Genomic DNA, 24,191 nt, shown 5'->3' on the forward strand with positions numbered 1-24,191 from the left:
TTGGCTCTCTCAGACCCGGTTAATCCAAGCTCATTGCGTTCTCGCTCCTTTCCGCTTTACGATGACAACCAACCCGGTGGCGGAGTCGTTCGTCTTGTCTTGATAAATATTTAGTCCCCTTGGTAGCAGTTGAATTTCTCTTTCACTGCTGTTACATAACATTTCGCAGGACAAATTCCAGTCTAAACGTGCTGGTAGTTTCTGCATGGCTCCCGACCATGACGCTCTCCTGGTTAACACAATTTCAGCAAGAGTGAAATGGTTGAACAGATATTACACAACCAAATCAATGCACAGCTGTTAAAAACATGTCGGAAGACAGTCTTTGCTTTTTGCTTTTTTATTTTTTGTCAGAATACTTCGCTCCTACCACATGTCCTACTTTTATTTTGTATGTTAATCGTCAGTGTTTAACCTGTTTATGAGGAGCAGAGAAACAGGATGTTTCATTTATTTAATTTTTTTCAATTAATTAATTAATTATTTTTTTTTATTTGCTGGGTTTATCCACAAGGAATTGATTGAATTATAAAGAAATAGGTATTTGGCTTAGATAGGCTATATGTTATTTTATTTAATTTTATTTATTATTAACTGATGTTGGATATTTAATTTTGCATGCTTATTTGTACTGCTTATACTTTTTAAACAGCTTTTGTCATCACTTAGTTAATCCTTTAAAAAAAAAAAAAAAAAAAAAAAAAGTTTTTTATTTTTGTCTGAATTCTTCGATATTACCAAAAATTAAACATTTTAAATTTTAAAATTTATGTTTTATATACAGGTTTTGTTTTATTTTATTTTATTTTATTTTATTTTATTTTAGTTTTCGGTATTGACTAATATTGGATATTTAATTGTGCATGTTTATTTTACATTTTAATGTTCCTTTATCACTTAATTAATTAATCTTTTTAAAAAAAGATGCTTTAAAAGTCTTAATCCTTAAAGGTCTTAGATCCAACCACTGATGCATTTCAGAGAAACAGGATATTCAGTTAAAAAGTTAAAATTCAGTTAAGTTATCCACCACGTACTGATTGAATAATTTTAAAAAAATGTAATTTGGCTTGTAGATTTATTATTTTTTATTTTATTTTATTAACTGATGTTAAATATTTAATTGCACATGCTTATTTGTACTGCTTACACATTTTAAAATACCCTTGTCATTCTTTAGTTAATCTTTAAAAAAAGATGTCTAAAAAAAGTTTTTGCTTTTTATTTTTGGCAGAATACGTCGGGTGGGTTTTATCCACCAGGAATTTATTGAATGGTGAAGAAATTTGTATTTATATTATCATATTTATAAACTGATGTTGGATATTTAATTGTGCATGCTTATTTGTACTGCTTACATAATTTAAATGGCCTTTTTTTTTTTTTTTTTTGGTCATTTTTTAGGTAATCAATAATGTTGTAATGTCTGAATTCAGTAAAACTGAAATTAGTTTTAAGTGTTTTATTTTTAATATATTTAGGCAAAATTATATGGAATTTTAACACTGTCCATCTGTTGGTTATTGACCATAACATTATAGGCCCAACAGTGCAATATAGAATTTCAGTGTTGCATCCAATAGCTGTGAAACCCAAGTGATTTTGGTGCAAAAGAAAAGTAAATTAATGTCAGAATTTTTTTAAAGATTGTTAAAAATTGCATTGGTTATTTAGGTAAAAAAAAAAAAAAAAAATGAACGGTTCACAATAAGACCAGGAACATTGGAAAGTGCACACTGGAAAGTAAACATTAGGAAAGTAAACGAGGTCAGTTTAGATTCCACATTGACTTTAAGTGATCGCTCTGTTTCCTGTTTCACTGCCTACTAGATCCATGAGAAGCTACAGTGTTATGAAGACCGTGCTCCGACTCCAGTACTGGACAGCGCCGGCTCACTGGCTCAAGACGTGAGTGAACCACATGCACACACTTCCTGCTAAAAACCAAAACACTTTTATGCTCATAAACTTTACACACTCCTGCATGGATAAACACGCACACACATGCGCAACGTGTGCCTGTGAAAACACATATACAGACGTCTCTCGGCATGTCTAGCTTAAGACCGACTCCAGGAGGAACTTGTCATTAAAGGAAAAAAAAAAAAGATGGATGGATGTCTGGGGCAGAGAACACAAGTAGATGGGCTGCAGATGAGAGTGCGAGATGAGGCGTGGAGTATTGTGTGTGTGTCTGTATAAGACATTAGTCATCAGTATTATAAAACACTCAACGTTTAAACTCTCAACGGCTTGCATAATGTAAACTGACTACTATATCAACATGGCCGCATAGACACACACACACACACAAACCTATGTAAACTTTGAAGAGTTTACTCTGGATATGATCATAGAGAGGAAAGACAGAAGGAAAGAACACAAAGCTGATTCAGAGAAGAGCACCTCAGGTCATCGCTGACATTAAAATGGACAAAAATACTTTGAATATCCAGACTAAAAAGAGTGGTGCTTTTGCACTCAAATCTTACATCCAACAAGCTAATCAGCTTTGATACACGTCTGTTTCCCGTTCGCTCGCGTCTCAGTGGGCGATGGCAACCAGCCATCTTGTGTTTCCATAAATCTCGACTTCCGTTACCGAACTTTCTCAACCTGCAGCTCAGATCCACCCCTCAGATTTACGCTTTCCTTCAACGTCCCTAAAGGTCCCACACACGGATAACCCGATATCTGCGTGTGCGTGCGGACGCGGTCCATCAAAGGGTCGAACAGCCAAAGCAACTAAATTACTCGGAGCCCCCTCCTGTGTTTTTTCAGACGTATCGTTTTCACCCGTTGCTGTGAGGAATATACGGCGTGCTGCTGTTTTGAACGCTGCAGCGGGTTTGCCGCCGCCGCTCATTCGAGTGTAAAGTTTCGCTAATGGAGCTTTAATTTATAGTGTAGCGTAAAATGCCATTTTAACCTCCGCCTGGCCCGAGATGCTGTCTAGCACTGACGCAGCAGGCATGCACTTCACACACACATTTTCACAAAAAGCTTTAGCAGAGATGAAATGCACACACTCTGTTGTAAGCAACAGGTGTGCAGTTCTCATTCTGGCCACAGATAGGCAGTAAAGAATGCTACTTGCACAGATCTCAGGTTGAATAAAAACAGTCGGCAGATTACAGTCCTCATTTCGTCCCGGGTGTCTTCCATTAGACTGTGGAAAAATTAAGCGCTCTGGAGCCTGCTGGATGATACCCCACTCCACTCATACTTCCTCTCAGATGCAGAAGTCTGTTCTGGAGACGTCAGTCAAGCAAATGCATAACAACTGTCAGATTACAGCAGAGCAGCGAAACAATGTCCCTGATTGATTAATAGAAACCGCTTGTAGAGTTATTTTAGATGATCATTCTATTGCCACACACAATACAGATGTCATAAGCCAGATGTGCTGTCTGAAACAAAAGTTGCAGATCCTAAAAGATTTCTTGTGTTGTATTATGAAAACAGACCACTTTGTGTGAAATTCTGCTTTGCAGTGAATATAGTCTGCAGTTGGGTTTTTGAGCCATATTATTAAAAATCAAGAGACTGTTTTGAAAGAGATGAAAGAGATGAAGTTTCTAGGTTGATTATAGGAGAAGTCCACTTCCAGAACAACATTTCACAGATATAATTTACTCAGCCCCTTGCCATCCAAGATGTTCATGTCTTTCTTCAGTCGTAAAGAAATTGTGTTTTTTGAGGAAACATTTCAGGATCTTTTTCGATAAAATGGACTCAAATGGTGACCCGAGTTTGAACTTCCAAAATGCAGTTTAAGTGTGGCTGCAAACAATCCCAAATGCGATTGTAAACAATCCCAGCCGAGGAAGAAGGGTCTTATTTAGTGAAACGATTGTTTATTTACATTTAAAAAAAATATACAATTTAAATACTTTTTAATCTCAAACGCACGTCTTGTCTTGCTCTCCCTGGACTCTGTGTATTCTGGCTCAAGACAGTTAGGGTATGTCGAAAAACTCGTATTTTCTCCCTCAACTTCAAAAATGATTTTAAAATCATTCTACGTCTCTGCAGAAGTACAGACACAGTCTTTGCAAAGTGAACATGCAAAGAAGATCAAACACTCTCTAACAAAAACGGTAAACCCTTCTTCCTTGGCTGGAATCATTTACAACCACATTTGGGATCATTTGAAGCTGCATTTAAACTGCGTTTTGGAAGTTCAAACTCAGGACACCATGTCAGTCCATTATATGGAGAAAAATCCTGATATTTTCCTCAAAAAACATAATTTCTTTACGACTGATGAAAGAAAGACATGAACATCTTGGATGACAAGGGGGTGGGTACATTATCTGTAAATTCCTGTTCTGGAAGATCTGACTTCTCCTTTAACCACTGAAATGCACAATTGTCAGTAAATGGTTTCTGATGTTTGGACACTTAATGCTACTTAATTGCATTTGAAACATAAGATCTTATTTTTAGATCTCTCTAAATTTAAACTTAGAGATACACAATAGAGAACACAAATTAAGATATTTTTGATTAAATCTGAGAGCTTACTGACTCTGCATAGACAGCAATGCAACTGACACGTTCAAGGCCTAGAAAGGTGGTAAGAACATTGTTAAAATAGTCCATGTGACACCAGTGGTTCAACCGTAATGTTATTGAGCTACGAGAATACTTTTTGTGTGCAAAGGAAACAAAAAAAATCAACAATCTCAAAATCTCATGATACGATAATATAGCGATATGAACTCCACCATGTGATATTTATTGCGATATTAAATAAAAAACAAAGTATTGGAAACAAATGAAAATTTTGTACATTTTAAAATTGAATTATTCTATCTAATGCACTTTGAGAATGAAGAGGTCCAACCCATGTTTTTAACTAAGAAAATTTAAGGCAGAAAAAAGTAAGTGAATTGACTTGTACCTGATACTTGAAGGGGTCCTAACCCTCTTTTTCGTTGTGATATACTGTCTGTCTAAATTATATTCACACTGGTGTTTTAGGAAGCCAAAAAATTAGAATATAATAAAAATAATAATACTAACAACAACGACACTAATAGCCAAGTATTATAAAACAACTGCACTGTAAAATAAATGAAAAAGAAAATTTAATAGGTATATTATTTTTGCTTTACACTACAGTAGGGAAATTACAACACTTCTTTCCTAATTTCTACACTTGAAAGAGATATTTTAAATTCAGACTGCAGCAATTCAGACTGCACTTTTAAGCTTTAATTTTGACTGAAATGGCAGTAGAGCTTTTATTTTGACATACGCGAGATTCATTGATAACAGGCTTACAAATCTACACACTGACAAAGACTACAAATCTAGTCAAATGCTGTAATCATCTGCCACAAAAATAAACCACTGGTGGCCATTGCATTCCATTGTGTAACACATGCTGAACTCACAGCACATGCAATAAACAAGTTCACTACATTTATTCACAGTTAACTGATCCGTTCTGAGGCACGGAAAACACCAGATCATGAGCTGATCTGAAGTGAAAATAGGCTTGATGAAGGCATGAAGCCATATTGTGCTTTTGGTGTCAGTTCATTTGACAAATACCGTGCCAAAGCATGGCCCAAAACACAACTTTAAAGACCTTTTATGTAATAAGACGTTTAAATATATTTCAAAAACTGCACTTTTTGCCCGGTAGAACTATAGTTTCATATCGTCATGTGACCATGATAATATCGAGACAGTTTTGCTAGCGCGATACCAACAACAATTATTCAACAATTTCTTGACTGACACAGAAGAAAATAAATAGTTGAATAAAGTTTTTATTTTCTTTGCACACAAAAAGTATTCTCGTAGCTTCAGAAAATTACGGTTGAAACACTGATGTCACATGGACTATTTTACTGATGTCCTTACCACATTTCTGGGCCTTGAACGTGGTAGTTGTGTTGCTGTCTATGCAGGGAACAGAAAGCTCTCAGATTTCATCAAAAGGTCTAAGACTCCTAAAAATATATTTTACCGTATTTTTGTGTTACAAATTATGTAGGAAAAGTAATAGATTAATATATGTCAAGAGTGCAACTTTAAAAAAATCTACATCATAACATGAGTTCTGACCTTTGTCACAAAAGACTTTCTTTGTTGCCTTTTTCCCCATCACGTTTTAGAAATCATAAGAAATTATATATCACTTCAAAACTTAATCTCACAATTAATCTTTTGAAAGGCATTTTAAAATCAGACATTGCATTACCACAGAAAATGTACATTAAAATCATATTACAAAATGTTTTCATTCATGAATTATAAAAATTGTTCAAAAATGGGAATGACAGTTAAAGGGTTAGGAGCACACTGGTTTGTACCGCAAACAGTTTTACTGTTTACCACACGTTGTTATTCTTCTCGTTTTTTCCATATAGCTAATGAACTGGAAGTCTCACCCATAAGCTTACTTCCATGTTAAAAAAATAAGGTGGATAAACTGTAAAAAAAAAAAAAAAAAGCATGGATAAAATGCAAGTGAACCAACAGTGCACTCAGTAATCTGGTAAGTCTGTGCGCACTGGGAATCTCATTTTCTCAAAGACCAGAACACTGTTTTAACATACAGTACACAAAAATATGATATGAATATGACGTAATGGAAAACTGGAAATAGTGAAGCATAATTTGAAATCAAGCATATGAAGTTCATCTTTTATGCCTGTCCAATGACAGCACAACTGTCCTGTCCACATCCAGTTCACACAAATGGACCATCACGCCCAGAATACATGTGTTTTTATGCAGGATACAGTGAAGCTCTAACAGCTGGATTTGCCAGCATTTGCAAGGTTCATGGTTGTACATTAGTACATTTTAAGTGTGCACAAGTGTCCAAATACCATAGTCATAAAAGACTCATCCTGGATCTCCACGTGCTGTTTTTCTCCATATGTGACCTCTGCTTGCTATGACATCAGCTGCAGTGGATGCTATGTATCTATTGTACACATGATGCGGTGTGTGTGTGTGTGTGTGTGTGTCTCACTAAGGTTCATTGTCACCATTACTCAACTGAACGTCACCTCCCATTTGGCTGCTTACTGGAAAAGTCTACTGACATCCTAAGGGAGTGATTCTTTAAACACTGATTACAGCATTTCAGCAGACTCACTCCACACACACACACAGATCCAGAGCGAGTTGGGGTCAGTTATAAGGTTGTGGCCCAGGAGTAACACTTCGAATGGATGTGGGGAGCAAGCCCATATCTCTCTGTCTCTCTCCTCGCTCAGAGAAACAGCAACGTGTCTCTGTGCCTCATTTAGCGTGCGTCTGTGCTGCTATAAATCTCTCAATCTCTTAAACATACACACACACTCTCCACCTGCTACCTGCCACAAGGGAGCCATTTATACTCCAATTATTAATAATATATGTGTGTTCATGTCTGTATGACCAATGCATGTGTTCATGGATGTTATCGATGCTCATTTTCTCTCACTCTCTGCTTTCTGTTTCTCCTTCATTGTCCTTCTTGTCTGTTTCTGTCAGTTGACGGAGGAACTTCAGGAAAGAAGTGCAAGTCATGAGATCAGAGAGCTTGTCAAGCTACTGTCCAAACCACATATAAAGGTAAGAGTAAACAAAAACAAACAAAATGACATCGGATATATTGAATGTTGTTACGCTAACAGTTAAAAGTTTGGACACATATACTCATTAGATTACATTATTAATGTTTGTAACTTTTTTTTTTTTTTTTTTTAGTAATATTAGTCATTAAATCAGGTGACGCATCTATGGAGTGTAACTCACAAATAAATAAAACTTTAAGATGTTACATGGGTATAATATTTAACAGTATTTTCACTATTATAAAAATCACTTCAGACAACAGTGTCTGAACTTTTGACTGATTGTGTACTCATTTTATTTTATTTTATTTTCCATTTTATTTTATGTTATTTTCCATTTTATTTACATTTATGATCCTTCAGAAATCATTCGTACATGCTGATTTTGTGCTCAATTTACTACTCCCTTTTTTTTTTTCTTAATTAGTGTTGTGACATCTTAATTTTTTTTTCTTTTTGGAACTTTTTGATGAATAGTTCAAGATAAGCATTTAATTGAATTACTCAATAATAAAAAAATATGAATATCCAAATTAATAATTTCTTATGTAAAAACTTTTTTGATTGTCATTTTTAATTTAACTTTTTTGTTTTTTAATTTTCAGAAGTCATTACTCCAGGATAGTTTTTTTTGTTTTTGTTTTTGTTTTTTGTTTTTTTGTTTTTTAAATCAGTGTTGTGACAGCTTAATATTTTTGTGAAAACCATGATGTCTTTTTAGGACTCTTTGATGAATAGTTCAAGATAATGGGGTTTCATTGAAATATCCAATAATATAAAAAAATAAATGTTCAAAATAATAATTTCTTATTTTAAAAAACTTATTTATTATTATTTATTTATTTATTTATTTATTTTTTTTCTTAATTTTTAGCAGTCATTACTACACTAGTCTTCAAAAATCATTCATATATGCTGATTTGGTGCTCATGGTTTTTATTTATTTATTTAATTTTTTAATCATTGTTGTGACAGCTTAATATTTTTGTGGAAACTGTGTTTTCTTTTTAGGACTTTTTGATAAATAGTTCAAGATAATTGTTTGATTTAAATATTTAATATCAAAAAATAAATATTCAAAATGATAATTTATTATTAAAAATTACTTAATTTTTTATTTTATTTATTTATTTATTTATTTTTACTTTTTTTTTTTTCTTAATTTTCAGCAGTCATTAGTCCAGTCTTCATTGCTACATGATCCTTCAGAAATCATTCCTATATGACGATTTAATGCTATTCTATGTTAATCTATGTTGAGAAAGCTTAATATTTTTGTGGAAACCATGATGTCTTTTTAGGACTTTTTAAAGAATAGTTTAAGATAACATGTTTAATTGCAATATTCAATAATATAAAAAAAATATTCAAAATATTAATTTCTTATTTAAAAACAAAACTGACACCATTAGTCTAAATCACCTTTAATCTGAACTAGTCTGGCTACACCATCACTGTACTTTCTGCCCTTCTTTCTGTATTCTTCTTTTCTTTAGTCTATTTTTTCCCCTTGTGTCTTTTAACCCGATGTCTGTTGGTGCTGTGTAAAGCGCTAGCAGATGGCTTCTGGGGACTAGAATGGCGTCTCTGTACGACAGTAACCGTATCACTCTCAATTAGTTTTGAAATGATCCATTCCTTTCGACCAGACATAAATCAGAACCTATTAAATGATCTCCTTCCTCCTCCCCCTTGTATGATTCACACATGAAAAAACACGTTTTACTCATATTAGACCCGCTTACGGACTTATATTGACATTGATGAAAGCGGCAATTACGGCGAGCCGCGTGTTGCGGAAAGAAAAAGCCGCTCTGGTCTGAGCGAGAAAGAGGAGATGAGTGGCTCTTGGGTTTGTGTGGGAAAATAGATAGAAGTGTATTACTTAGCCCTTTTCTCTTTCGCATATGTGTGTAGATTTTGTGCAGGCATGTGTATGGGTAGCAAGTTGAATAATGACTGTTGGGATGACAAACTCTTTCCTAATGAGAGCTGCATGCCCAGTTACATTTCCCAGACTTTATTTGAACAAGTTCAGCAATTTGTTATTGTAAGAGGCCCAGTATAACTAATTAACATGCTCACACACATACACACGGCAAGAGTACCTGAAGAAATTACTTCTTTTGACCCTCAATTCACTCTTTTGCCACCTGGCCTGATGTTGACCCTATTCCTCCAACCTCAAGAGAGAGTTTAGCTCTACAAAACACCCTTTATACCTGTGTGTGTGTGTGTGTGTGTGTGTTTGTGTGTGTGTGTGTTTGTGTGTGTGTGTGTTTGTGTGTGTGTGTGTGTGTGTGTGTGTGTGTGTGTGTGTGTGTGTGTGTGTGTGTGTGTTTTGAGTGTGTTATACATGGAAGGATAGTCAATTTAGACCGTTATGTTGGACTGTAGACAGATTGTGTGAGAACCAGTGTTGGGCATGTTATTTTAAAAAAAGTAATTAGTTATAGTTACTAGTTACTTCTCACAAATAGTAAGTTAGTAACTGAGTTACATCATTATAAAAGTAACTAATTACCAGGGAAGTAACTATTGTGTTACTTTAAAAAAAAAAAGTTCAAATAGGTCAAATAACTTGGATTGGATATGTAAAATGAATTAAATTTAAATGAAATTAATAATATTTTTAGTTTGCTCACCAGATGTATAAAGCTTAATGGTACAGTTTTTTTTTAAATATCTGAATGTACACTTAGCATGAGTCAGTCAAGCATTATAATATGACATTTTGATAATTTAGCATTAAACTTTAGTAATCAGAACTTTAGAATGACCATGTATGAGTGCGTTTGTAATACTGATTTAGGACTGGTAGTGGTGCTTAAGATTATAATTTAGTGTTTCTATTAAAAAAAGGGGAAAAAACTAAAAATAATACTGAAAAGATAACAAAAGATAAATTCTGCTACTAATAACAAAATAAAACACACTAAGGTTTAATGAGCTGCTAGGTTCATGAATATTAATCACGTTGTCTGCGTTCGCAGGTGAGCACCAGCCAATGAGCTTGCCGTTTACGCATTAGTTCCGCCTACTACCAGAAAAACCGGCAGTTTTTAAAAGCTGAAAAATTCCAAAGGAATTTGTTATTTTGACAGGAAAATACAGCAAAGAATATCGTTTACATGTAGCGTGTCAGTTCTGCATGGTATATAAGATGTATTTTTCTTTGCATGTGTGTGAGACAAAGCAACGGTCGTGTGCCTTTACACTACAGTTTAAGGTTCGTCAAATACTGGTATGCTGTGCATCCGTTCAGATTAGCTGAAAAATAAAATTATAATAATATTATAATAAATTATAGTTATCCCGCATTTTATTGTCAGTAACGGTAACGGTGTTGTAATGGGGGAAACAGTAATTAGTTTGATTACTTGTTACTGAAAAAATAACGCCGTTAGTAATGCCTTTATTCCCATCACTGGTGAGAACAGAGTAATTACCTTGCCTTACACTTTCACTCATCAGATTTGGATTGGACTAATTAAATGTAAGAGGCATATTTCCTTTCTATGAATGAGTAGTCATAAAGTCAGATTTCATTGCGCAGCCCTTTTTCAAAGCTTTAAAGAATGCCAAACCAATGCCAGTTTTTAGGCACATACATTTCGATATTTCATGGCAGGAAGGTTAAAATGTGTCATCATAAGGTTGATATCGGTGCCTTGTCTGCTTTATCCAGATTGTGTGTGTGTGTGTGTGTGTGTGTGTGTGTAGTGTTCCCGGAAAATTTAGAAATATGGTTTGACTCATTGGTTTCTTGTGAAGCTCTGTACATAAGAAGAATTTTAAGTGTTTTGAATAGCTCATCAAGTATTTATGCAGTGAATTAGTGAATTGGTTAGAGACTAGATTGCCTTTCTGTGGCGGTAATATGCAATGAAGGTGTTTTGAATGACTTTAGCATGTTGCTGTGTGGTGCGCAGTATCAGGGATGATAGCTATTTTCATGTTATAACTAGGGTTTGGTATCAAGAACCGGTTCCATTTTAGAACCGGTTCCAAATTTCTAAGAACCGGATATTTGATAAGACGTGCAATTCGGTTCCACTTAACAATTTCTGCGGTCGTATTTTAGTGTGATTTAAAGATTATAATCAACCGTTTTAAGCGCAGGAGAACCTGTAAAGAACCTGCGCACACATCTGAATTGCATTGCATTCTCTTTCACATTTACCACCCAATATGCACAAAAATACGTTAGTATATCATCATAAACAGCCTTTTTTTGTCAAAAAGTGAAAGTAAACAGATGAGAAAGAAAACGCATGTGTAACCTATTTTTAGATCCGTGTGCGTTCAGTGTTAAAGTGACAGCAGCCTAATAAATGTGTTGCCTGTCATTAGTGTTAATCCAAGAACAAAAAATCATTCACAAAAGTTCCTCTGAGGCCTAAATGTTCTGTAGGCTGCTGATTTTTACTTATGTTATTCAGCTGCAACAGAAAGCTTTGTAAAAAATAAAGAACAAAAATGTTTGACCTAATTATTTATTGACACTTTTGTGTTATTATTGGAATCGATAAGCAGAAGCGGAAGCGGAATTGGAATCTATAAAATTCAAACGAAACCCAACCCTAGTTGTAACAGGACAATATTTTTGGGGCACAGTATGAATAATAGATATCAGGGCTCCAGACTAACATTTGAGAGCAGTCAAATATAGATAATTTAATCATAAAATTTCTATGGTTTTGCATTAATAAGTGCAGTTACTAATAATATTACTATTAATGTTCATTTTTTGTTTATTTCATGTTTATACACATTTGACACTGAAGCACTAATCTTGAGTTGGGAAGCATACAAAATTTACTTTAACAACAGTAATGTGCAAAATCTAATTTTTATATAAAAAATGTATATATTCTACACTTATTAAATGTACCATTATTTTTCTGTAGTTTTATATGAAACTGACCAACAACTTTAGACAGTTCTGAGAGGCAGTTATACAGAAGTTCCTAGCAATGCATATTACTAATCAAAACTTAAGTTTTGATATATTTTCAGTAGGAAATTTACAATATATCTTCATGGAACATGATCTTTACTTGATATCCTAATGATTTTTGAAATAAAAGAAAAATTGATAAATTTGACCCATACACTGTATTTTGGCTATTGCCACAAATATACATGTGCTACTTAAGTTTTGGGGTCCAGGGTCACACATATGCTATTTTTGGTTAGTTTCACCAAGTGCAGTGTGAATTGCACAGATCGGAAACAGGTCACTTTTAAAAGAAAAGTAATTGTGCAAAGTGATTTACTGTTTCGAAGCTCTCAAAGAGCACCCTTTCACTTCAGGAATCATTTGATTCAAATCGAGACTTCAGCTTGCGTAACACAAATCATTTGATTTAGATTGGGTCTTGGGAACGCGTTCGTGAATGTTTTGATTTAGGTTGGAAATCTGCATATTACGAATCATTTGATTCAGTTTGCGACTTCAGAGTGCATGTAGTGATTCATTTGATTCAGATCAGGATTTCAATATTTTTGTAATATATATATTTTTTTTATTAAACTGTAGAAAACATCATACCATTAAGGCAGTAGAGTTACAAATCCCTTACGAAACGTAACCATGTTTTAATTTAAAAGAGAAGACATTGTTTGATAAGTGAGATCTCTGATCAATCAAAAAGTTGATTGATTCAAACTTGTTACTTTGATCATTAATTTTGCGCAATTCACTAGCCAAAAAAACAAAAACAAAACAGATCAAATGAAAAGAGCCAATTTTTGAATTTTGACATTTCTTGTAACAATTTTAAAAAGCGTGTATTAATAGGTGAAACTGAGTTTTTGTTCAGTTAAATCAGTTCTGAATCAGTTTTGAAGCGGTCCAATTGGTTTGCGTATCATGAATCATTTTCAAATCAGGACTTCAGACAAGTACTGCTCACTGCAGAGCCAAATGACCTCCAGCTCCACCTCTATGGAATTAATGGGTGGAGTTATGTTATGTCAGACTGAAACTTCGGAGCGGGTTCGTGAATCACTTGATTCAGATTGAGAGTTCGGTGCAGGTTCGCAAATCATTCGATTCAGTTCGAGACTTCGGAGTGCATATCGTGAATCATTTGTTTCAGATCAGGATTTCTAAGTTGTTTTCTGAATATTTTTTTTTAGATTTTTATTAAACTGTAGAAAACATCATACCATTAAGGCAGTACAGTTACAAATTCCTTACGAAAATTAACCATGGTTTTAATTTGAAAAAGAAGAGATTGTTTGATAAGTGAGATCTCTGAATGAAGTCTTTGAAAACCAAAAATATAGTGCTTAAAGTCCTTGAAAGTCCTGGAATTTTGTTTTACAGTATCTGTATGAACCCTGATGACGTTAAATGTGGACTGCAAACTCACTTTCTGGTCAATATGATTTCTTTAGTAATTCAGTTGAATTATTTATGACAACTGAAGTGTTCAGACAAAAACAAATGATCAGATTTCTAATATCTAATTTTCAGTAAAAGGCTGTGCTTACGAAATTGACCCGCTCACTAGACACATGACTCTCTCTCTCTCCCTGTTTGTTTCCTTTCTCGCTCTCACTCTCTCTCCCATCTGTTCTGCTTTAGCCACATGTTGAGTGTTGTTCTGGAGCTTAATCCCATGTCATAAAACAGACACTTTTCTTCTCCTCTCTGTCTTGTCTCTTTTCTCTATTTTTTCTTTTTCTTTATTTCTTCCCTCCCATTTTTTATCTCTGGCACACAACTGGAAGATGGTTTTATATTGGAAATGTGAGGGAGAAAAGGAGCAAAAGAAAAAGTGTTTCCAGCTGCATTTGACACACAGCGTCGTTAAAGCAGCTCAGTAATGAATCTCCGAATGCCGTCATTCCTTTGCTATAGCTGGTTCTTTGAGAGCCGAGGTGTGAAATATCTGAAATGGCTGAGAACTTCATTGCCTTCTGTCCATCAGTCTGCGACGAAGTGTCCTCACCTCTTGGAAACTCACAGCAATGCTGCCGTGTTCCCTGTGGGATACTTGTAAGACTCATAACAATCTAATCAAATGAAAGATGACAGTATGATTGGTCTTGGTTTTGGTTCAGCCCTTTTTTTTTCCCCCCTGCTGGAGACACTTTAACAAACAACATTGCCAAAGAGGGTTGTAGTGAAATAGTGACGGTAATCAATTCAAAAGCAGCTTTATTTGTCAGTAGGAGGTAGTAATCTAAAGCAGACCTCTAAAGCTCCATGATTTATACTATAGGATTCAAGCAGATGCTTGGAGTATGAAAGCTGGAGTGATTAGCCAAAACGAGTAGCTACACAAAATCAGTCAAACGACTACTGTTTGTCTTACTGTGTGAGCTTCTGTGGATTTTTATGTGTACAACTCATTCTCGTTGCAGAGTTTGTTGTCTGTTCACGATACCGTGGCCAGGAAGAGTTACGATCCAGAACTTCCTCCTCTGCCAGACGACATTGATGACGAAGAAGATTCTGTCAAGATCATTCGACTGGTCAAGAATAAAGAGCCTTTGGTGAGAGAACTTCCTTCTCACACACACTTACAAACACATGCAAATTTCCACATGCTGTCAAGGCCAGACACACAGGGGCGGCCATAATTCAAGCTCACATAGTGGAAAACACTCTTGTGAACATGGAGCGCATAAATACACGCACACTCGCGCGATCGTGTCAGTGATGTGTTTGGCTCGCGCTCCCTGTTCACCCTTATCCTCTGGTTCCTGAGTGACCACATATCCTCCGTCTAAACATGACAAAAGCCACATTCCGCATTACCTTACAGACGCTCTCGCCCGGTCTGTGTCCAGTGGTCTCCTGCGGCCTATAGATGTATGTGTCTGTTCCTCTTTCCCTTACGTGTCGTTCACAGCTCTCTCTAGGCCCGTTTTCTGGCCAACTTTCGCTCCTCCATTTCATCTGCGAGCTGTCAGAATCAAGACCTCTGTTTACTCGTGTAGTCGTCGGTTTCCCAAACCTGTTTGGGTTTAAGCTTGAGGCTGTACTGTACTTAAAAGTGACAGTGAATGAGCATTGACATCTATTGGCATTCTCGAGTTTCGAGAATCGCAGAATGACACAGTAAATCTTTTTGTGTTTAGCTGAGCAGTTGTTGGGTGGTTTGCCAGTGTATTGGATTTCTTTTACAACATAACAACAAATATGCTGGGCTAAAATGCTTGTGGGGAGAAAAATTTGTTGGAGGTGGTAGTATAGCGTAACATTCATGGACTGATGCTGCCTTTCTCATTTCTAGGCTTTTTCTATGTTTGATTTTATACTCGTGGTACACGTGAGGGCTTATTAGTTTTGATTGCACCTAAATAGACTGTGTGGCCACAATGTAATTGTATGTTGTGTTTACAATATATATACTACCATTCAGAAGTTTAGAGTCGTTAACTGCTCAACATTCTGTCACAGGAATATATTGTATTTTAAAATATAGTGAAATTTACTGTATAGCGCTGAATGTCATGGAATTTGCCAAATTTTGGATGAATATTCGTAAGTAGGTCAGTACACTTAAATAAAAATGCGATATGGACTAGTGTATGTGAATATTAAGCTGCAAAATACTATTTAAATATAAATCCTGCATGTTCTGTGTGTAAATGAATGACACAGAAACCAGTCTCAGCCGCCTCAAAATATGAGTAGATGAACACATAAATATATCTCGTAATATATCTCTAGAACTGCTCTTAAAGTCACTTCATGAGCATTTCGCCTTTTTTATATACACACAGAAACTTAAAGGTCTTAACATTAACTCGTCAAAATAAAATTTGAAGAAACTGTGACGGAATTATACTATTTGATATAGTGATAGTACTACTACTACTGCTGCTAGTACTAATTAAAATTATTCTTAAAACATACATTTTTTATGGAATATTTACCTGAAAATTATTGACCAGAATTTATTTACCAGAAAAAAATGTAAATATACAACAGTATTTCTGAAAATAAATAAATACATAAAATAAAATAATAAAATTTTGTACAAAATCAATTAATTATGCTATTGATTATTAAAATTAAATGAAACCATTAAAATGGAATCCAGAAAATTAATGGAAAAAAGAATTTGGTAAAAATAAAACTGAAAGGTAAAGTATTTCATAAGGCTTTTATATGGAAGCCTGTTTCCAACCCCTGAATGAAAAATAAAAAAGGACTTTTTAACTCATGATTCAGACTTTTTTTTTTTTTTTTTTTTTTTTTCAGTATTGCGTGATATAAACTGATGTATACTCACAATTGTCTGAAATAAAGTAAGACTTGCGAGATACATACTCGTGATTCTAAATTTTTCTCAGAATAATTGGGAGAAGTAACTTAAGAATTGCAAGATAAAAACTCGCAATTTTGACTTCATTTCTTAGAATTGCAAATTTATAGCTCACAATTCTGACATTATAACTCTGCAATTATCTTTTGTTATTTTTTGTTCATTTGCGGAAACGGGCTTCCATACTTACTAAATTGTGTTTAGGTTTCATGATTTTAATTAATTAGACATGTTTTTGATTCATTTTTTTAATGTAACCATTGTAGAAAAATTTAATCTGAAAAAAAATAAAATTCAGAAAAATTAAAATGGAAAAAAATGGATTTTAGAAATTTCCTAGGGCCCTAGGTGTACAGGTGGCCAATTAATAATGGATTTCAAATGCATTCTACATTAGATGCGTTCAGAATTCAGATTTAACATCTGTAGCCAATCAGCGTTCGATTTTATAGTGAAATTGGGCATGTTACTTTCTTTTAAGCGAAACGAAATGTAAAATAAATCTCTCCTTTCCTCTCAGTAAACATTAGGCTTTGGTTAGGTATAGTGTGACCTGTGGCCCAAGTCTTCAGCAGTTTCAGATGCTGGCCGGCCCTCAAAAACCTCAGTATTTCAGACAAAAAGTCGAATGTCAAATTTTTTTTTTTTTTTTTTTTTTTTTTTTTTTTTTTTTTTTCTATACTGTACTTGAAATTTTATATATCAGGTGCAGACAGCCTGTGCAGTCATTACGACAAAAGTTCTGCAAAGTTGAACTTTAGTTTCTCTTTCTTTCTCCGGTGTGCGGTAGTTAGCAGGCCTCTGCCTCTGGGGATGATTCATTGGTTTGTATAATTGTGATTAGTCAAATGAGTAGGATTCGGTAGCTCTGATTAATTGCTATCGTTTTTCAGACCATGACATCATGCGTGGTTTAGTGAGGGGAGTAATGAGGAGAAAGAGGGAGGGGGGTTCAAGCTCTTGGACTTTGGGGATGGGACCCAAATCCTCAAATGCTCTCCCCTCTTTTTGGTAACTTTACCCTGCTGATTTATTAGTAGCAATGGCAGGATGCTGAAATAATTGGGCTTGGATCAGCGTACACATGGGGTGACGGCAGCAGCAGCAGAAGTGAGCTCAGTGGTGGATTTTATTGAAAGAACGTGTCGTTTCGGATAAGGTTACTGAAAGGTCTATAGGAAGGCGAAAGACTGTGTATGGGTGTGTGTTTGTTGGATAGATAAAAGTGTGTGTGTGTTCACTCCAGATTTTCAGACTGAGTAATAGGAGAGTAGTAGACAGAACAGACATTTCTAATAAGATGATTTGGCTATAGATTGTGTGTGGACACTTTTCATTGCACGGCTTGTTTTGGCAAGCATATTCTCATCTAGGTGCTTAGTGCACTTTTAAGATGGAGCTTGCCCAACAAAATCTTTCATCCTTAACTATACAATATAGCAGTCTTCTTTAATCTCCGTGTCGCTCATACTGAGGGCTTTAGTAATCTACTCACCTTTCTCAAAATGAGCACCTCCTCAGGCTTCTGTTCTATTTGAATATATCTTTAATAACAAATTATATTTATTGTCAGTATAACAATTTGAGTGAAAAGAGACTAAAAAAATCACCAAAAAATCAACTCTTTTTGCTGTTGGATTGGATATTGCAAGTTTGAGAACTTTACTTCCAGCAGATGGCTGGTCATTCGAGTGTGTTCTGGAGTTCAGGTTTTGTAAGGCATATGACTCGAGTTTGTGTGATTCTCCTGAAACCATTTCAGTACCCCAGGACAATGTCAATGAAGCATGCGGAATGTCCTAGAACACTTGTTTCTTTTGGCTTATTGCTGTTGACTGTTCATGGCAATGAAATCCATACAATGGTAGAGGACCAAGTCTCAGAGACCGTGAAGCCAAAACAAGACTTACTACTTTGGGGGAAGAAAAAAAATGTTTTTGAATGTCTGAGCTTAGATTTGTCATGTTGAGCCTTGGAACGCAAGCACAGCCAGAAGACATTCTGTACTATAAAAGTTCACACTGTTCTCATTTCCTCTGTGACCTCTCATTGGTTGATGACACAAGACTTCATTAATGTTTCCTCTCCAGCGCCTTCATTAGAATTTTTTTTTTTTTTGTATATTTTTAATGTTTTAATGCTGGATGTTTACAAACAGTAGCTTTTGTTTCTTGATATCAATAGGGATATGTATGTGGTTTGAGAACTTGCATGTAAATACAGAAATATAATTGTAGACTGCCCTGGATTTATACAGGATGTCAAATTACTATCGAACTACTAGGACTGTCAATTTAGCATGTTAATTTGGTTAAGTTTAATTGCTTTGGAGCCCAAAGAACTACATATCTACTTCTACCTTAATTTAAAGCTAGCTTTTGCTGCTTGAAGGATTATTTCACTCCTGAATTAAAATGTTCTGATCATTTACTCACCCCTGTGTTATCCAAGATGTTCATGTCTTGCTGTCTTCAGTCGAAAAAGAAATTAAGTTTTTTGAGGAAAACATTCCAGGATTTTTCTCCATATAGTGGACTTTAATGGGACCCAACGCGTTGAAAGTACAAATTGCGATTTTCAGTGCTTCAAAGGACTCTACACGATCCCAGCCTAGGAGTAAGGGTCTTGTCTAGCAAAACAATCGTTCATCTTCTTAAAGGAGAAGTCCACTTCCAAAACAAAGGTTCACATATGTGATCCTGGAACACAAAACCAGTCGCTGGGGTATGTTTGTTGCAATAGCCAAAAATACACTGTATGGGTCAAAATGATATATTTTTCTTTTATGCCTAAAATCATTAGGAAATTAAGTAAAGATCATGTTCCATAAAGAGATTTTTTAAATTTCGTACTGTAAATATATCAAAACCTAATTTTTGATTAGTAATATGCATTGCAAAGAACTTAATTTGGAAAACTTTAAAGGCGATTTTTCTCAATATTTTGATTTTTTTTTTTTTTTTTTTTTTTTTTTTTTTTTTTTTTTTGCACCTTCAGATTCTATATACTGAAATAGTTGAATCTCGGCCAAATATTGTTCTATCCTAACAAACCATACATCGATGGAAAGCTTATTTATTCACTTATGACTGGTTTTGTGGTCCATGGTCACATATAATGTACTCCCTTGTCATTCAAGATCAAGTTCATGTCTTTCTTTCTTCAGTCGTAAAGAAATAGTTTTTTGAGGAAAACATGCATTTTTCTCTATACAATGGACTGATATGGTGCCCCAATTTTGAACTTTCGAAATGCAGCTTTCAAAATGTTTTTAAATGCGGCTTCAAACGATCCCAAATGCAGTTGTAAATGATCCCAGCTGAGGAAGAAGGGTCTTATCTAGTGAAACGATTGGTTATTTTCATAAAAAAAAAAAAAAAAATACAACTGAAATACTTTTTAATCTCAAACGCTCGTCTTGCATTTCTCTCCCTGAACTCTGTGTATTCTGACTCAAGACAGACCGTTGTCGAAAAACTCCATGCGTATTTTCTCCCTCAACTTCAAAAATCATTTCAAAAGGACTTTCTTTGCGTGTTCGCTTTGTAAACACTGGGTCGGTACGTCCGCCTACGTAACGCATGACATTTCCAGCATGACTACGCTGTGTGAAGTCGTGGATGCCAAACTAGTCCAAAATGAGCATTTGTGCTTAAAGTATATACATTTTTAATTTAAAAAATAAAAAATTGGCGATCGTTTCACTAGATAAGACCCTTATTCCTTGGCTGGGATATTGTAGAGCCCTTTGAAGCTGCATTGAAACTGCAATTTGACCTTCAACTCGCTGATCCCCATTGAAGTCCACTACATGGAGAAAAATAAACCTTGTTGAGGAAAGAAAGACACAAACATCTTGGATGACATGGGGGTGAGTAAATTATAAGGAAATTTTAATTCTGGAGTGAACTAATCCTTTAAGTTTATCATCTGTTCTTTTTATTCTTTTGAAGCATGTAGAAGGCCATAAGGTCATCTGTTTAGGTTAACGATGGAAAAACTGAGCAAGGTAATGTCACTTTCTAGAAATAATGGAGGCACAAAATAGATTAGGGTGAAAGGACAGGAGCACACATGTTAGCGCTTTGAGATACATCTGTGTGCTCAGGAAAAATATATCATGGCCCTCATAGCTCCGAGTGGAAGAGAACGTTCTCTCCAGTGAGACTTTGAGGACAGACACTGACATGACCGTTAGAGGGTAAAGTTGACCTCAGAGCTAATGTGTCACACATCTCAGGCAAAGTTTAGCCTATTCATACAAAGTTCCTTCATACAACCATTTCATAATATACAGCCTTGCCAACAAAACAAACATTTTATTTATTTATTGAAAATAATTTTATAATGAATACATTTATTAATAGACTAATTATTCATTTAAAGAATATTTTCAATGCAGGTTTATGACTGGTCATTATGTAAGTGTGGGGTTCAGGCCTCTCTCCTCACCTTTTGCTGTTTTTCTAATCTTTCGTTCCTTCCTCTTCATAGTGTGCTCTGGTTTTCCAAAGTATCCATGTTTCGATGTCTATATCCTGTTACAGAGCGCACAGGAGGTGCTCGAGTGCGCACATTAGCACACACTGTGTTCTTTGTGTAGTTAGGTCTGCTTGTCTTGCGATGGCATTTCCTCATGTAGGTGAAAGAACAAGATCTGACTTCTGAAAGTGATGTTTCCTTGGTGGGGTAATTACGGTGAACACAGGCAACACTTATAAGGCAACCTATGGATGTTCGAGTGTGTGAAACCACAGACTCGCATATAGATTTCAGTCTTTGATGCTTATGAATACACACATACACTTGCTATGTCCAAGTAGGTTTTTGGCCTAAGCATCATCGATCACAAAAGCATGCAAGAAATCTTTTTCTTTTTCTGTTGTGTTATACTCAGTAGCCTCAACCACTGAAGAATCATATTAGTCTGAAAGCCCATATTAAATAATATTAAATATAAAATTGGCTCTGATTAGCTACCATTTTTAGTTGCTTTGGTTTCAGCTCGAATGGAAAAATCACTTAATGTTGGAAGCCTGCTTTGGAGTTTGTTTTCCCGTTGGATATAAAATGACCGTTTCTAGCCTTCAGCAGACATGAAAGATGGTATCCAGTGTTTTATCCCAGGCCTCAACTTCCCTCTTCTGCTCATTCCCTCTTTACCTCCACCCACTCCCATTTACTTCCTGTCATTCTTATTTATTTCCATTCAAGTCAGGCCTGTCCTGTTTTCACCACATATCCTGGCATTCCTCAGCCATTATTACCTTAATGAGACCCAATTTTCCTTTTTCAACATAATACCCGTTAATGATGGAACGGTAATGCAGCAGGGTTAAAGAAACACTGAGTGTTTACTGAGCAGGTCGTTGAAGGGTCAGTATAACAGTCAGTATATATAGAGGGAGTGAAGCATCACAGACTCAGTGTTTGTTTTGAGTCCCACTGTGTGTTTGTATGTGTGCATTTATAATTGAAAGTTTAATAACTTTGTTAAACGCATATCTTCTGCCTACTGGCGTACACGCAGGTGGCGTAAATCAGCAGTGATAATTGTGGCTAATTGTGTTTTAATGACCCCGCTGTTGTTCTTTTTGCGTCTTTTCCTCTCTGGTTTGCTCTGCGCCAAATGTAGCAAACACAGCCATGTGGTTCTCTGTAATTTATGTTCATTTGAGCGGCGAGTTGAAGAGAGTGTGTATCGCTGTTTATGTTTTCACGCCAGTTTAAGTGACTTTGTGTCAAACACTCTCTCTGTCTCGGCCCAAGTCTTTGTATTTGTTTTTTCAGGTCTGCCTTGATGGCTAGAGCTTAGGTTCTGCTGAAATGATCTGAACTTCAAACTTGTATTGTAATGACGTTTGAAAAAGTTATTTTATGATGTCAGAGTTTGTTCAAAAAAGCTTAATATGTTGGTATGCACCAAGGAGATCTGTAAAACTTGGAGAAATCTGTCTGTTAGCATTCCCATTCATCCAAATAGCCATTGCTTGGCTGGCACAGGTGGTCCCAACATAAGGTAAAGACCTGCAATTTATAAACTTGCACACAAACACACACCATAAGGTTCATAAGCATACACTAAATGTGACAGGAAATGTTATAAAACATTTGTATTTCAAATAAATGCTATTCTGTTCATCAAAGAATTAAAAATATTAAGCAGTTTTCAAAATTGATAATAAGAAATGTTATCTAGCACCAAATCAGCCTATTAGAATAATTTCTGAAGGATCATGTGACAGTTAAAGCTGCTGAAAATTCAGCTTTGCCAACAAAAGAATAAATTAAATTTTAAAATATATTTAAATATAAAATTGCTTATTTTAATTGCAATAATGTTTCACAAAATTTCAGTTTTTACTGAATAAATGCAGCCATGGTGAGCTTAATAATAAGGTTAAAAATTTTGCAAATCCCAAATATTTGAACTGGTTTGAAAAATTTTAAATCAGTAAGATTTTTAATGTGTTTTTTAAAGAAGTTTCTTATGCTCATCCAGGCTGCATTTATTTGATCAAAAAATACAGAAAAAAATGTAATATTGTGAACTATTATTATGATGGATTTTTTTTAATATATATTAAAATCTGATTTATTCCTGTGATTAAAGCTGAATTTTTGGCATCATTACTCCAGTCTTCAGTGTCACATGATCCTTTAGAAATTTTTTCTAATATGCTGATTTATTATCAGTTCTGGAAACAGTTGTGCCGCTTTTTTCAGGATTCTTTGTTGAATAAAAAGTTTAAAAGATCAGCATTTATTTAAAATAGAAATATTTTGTAACTATATACACTACCATTCAATAGTTTGGGGTCAGTAAATTATTCCTTTTTTATTCAGCAAGGGTGTGTTAAATTGATAAAAACTGATAGCAAAGACTTTTGTTAGAAAATATTTATATTTTCAATAAATACTGTTCTTTTTAACTCATTATTTATCAAAGAATCCTGAAAAAATGTATCACGGCTTCCAAAAAAATATTTGGCAGCACAACTGTTTCCAACATAGACCATTCTAATAATAAATCAACATATTAGAATGATTTCTGAAGGATCATGTGACAATGAAGACTGAAGTAATGGCTGATGAAAAGTCAGCTTTGCATCACAGGAATAAGTTATATTTTAAAGTGTATTCAATTGGAAACCATTGTTTTGTATTGTAATAACATTTCGCAATATTTTTGATCAAATAAATGCAGCCTTGACAAGCACAAGAGACTTACTGATCCCAAACTTTTGTGTAAACATAACTAATTCAAATTCTGTACAGTTAAATATTGTAAAGAAAGAAATGGTGTATTTTGGCA

At 34.9% G+C, this 24,191-nt stretch overlaps 1 protein-coding gene across 2 annotated transcripts in view; it reads left to right on the forward strand.

Annotated features, from left to right (window-relative positions):
* mpp7a (MAGUK p55 scaffold protein 7a) overlaps positions 1–24,191 on the forward strand; it is a 146,933-nt gene that overhangs the window by 56,802 nt on the left and 65,940 nt on the right. For both annotated transcript variants that reach the window (XM_051124605.1, XM_051124604.1), the window contains exons 4-6: positions 1,831–1,908; positions 7,504–7,584; positions 14,964–15,095. In XM_051124605.1, coding sequence (XP_050980562.1) covers positions 1,831–1,908; positions 7,504–7,584; positions 14,964–15,095 — 291 coding nt within the window. The remainder of the gene's footprint in view (positions 1–1,830; positions 1,909–7,503; positions 7,585–14,963; positions 15,096–24,191) is intronic.

This window comes from Labeo rohita, chromosome 12 (genome assembly GCF_022985175.1).
Source record: "Labeo rohita strain BAU-BD-2019 chromosome 12, IGBB_LRoh.1.0, whole genome shotgun sequence".
NCBI lineage: Eukaryota > Metazoa > Chordata > Actinopteri > Cypriniformes > Cyprinidae > Labeo > Labeo rohita.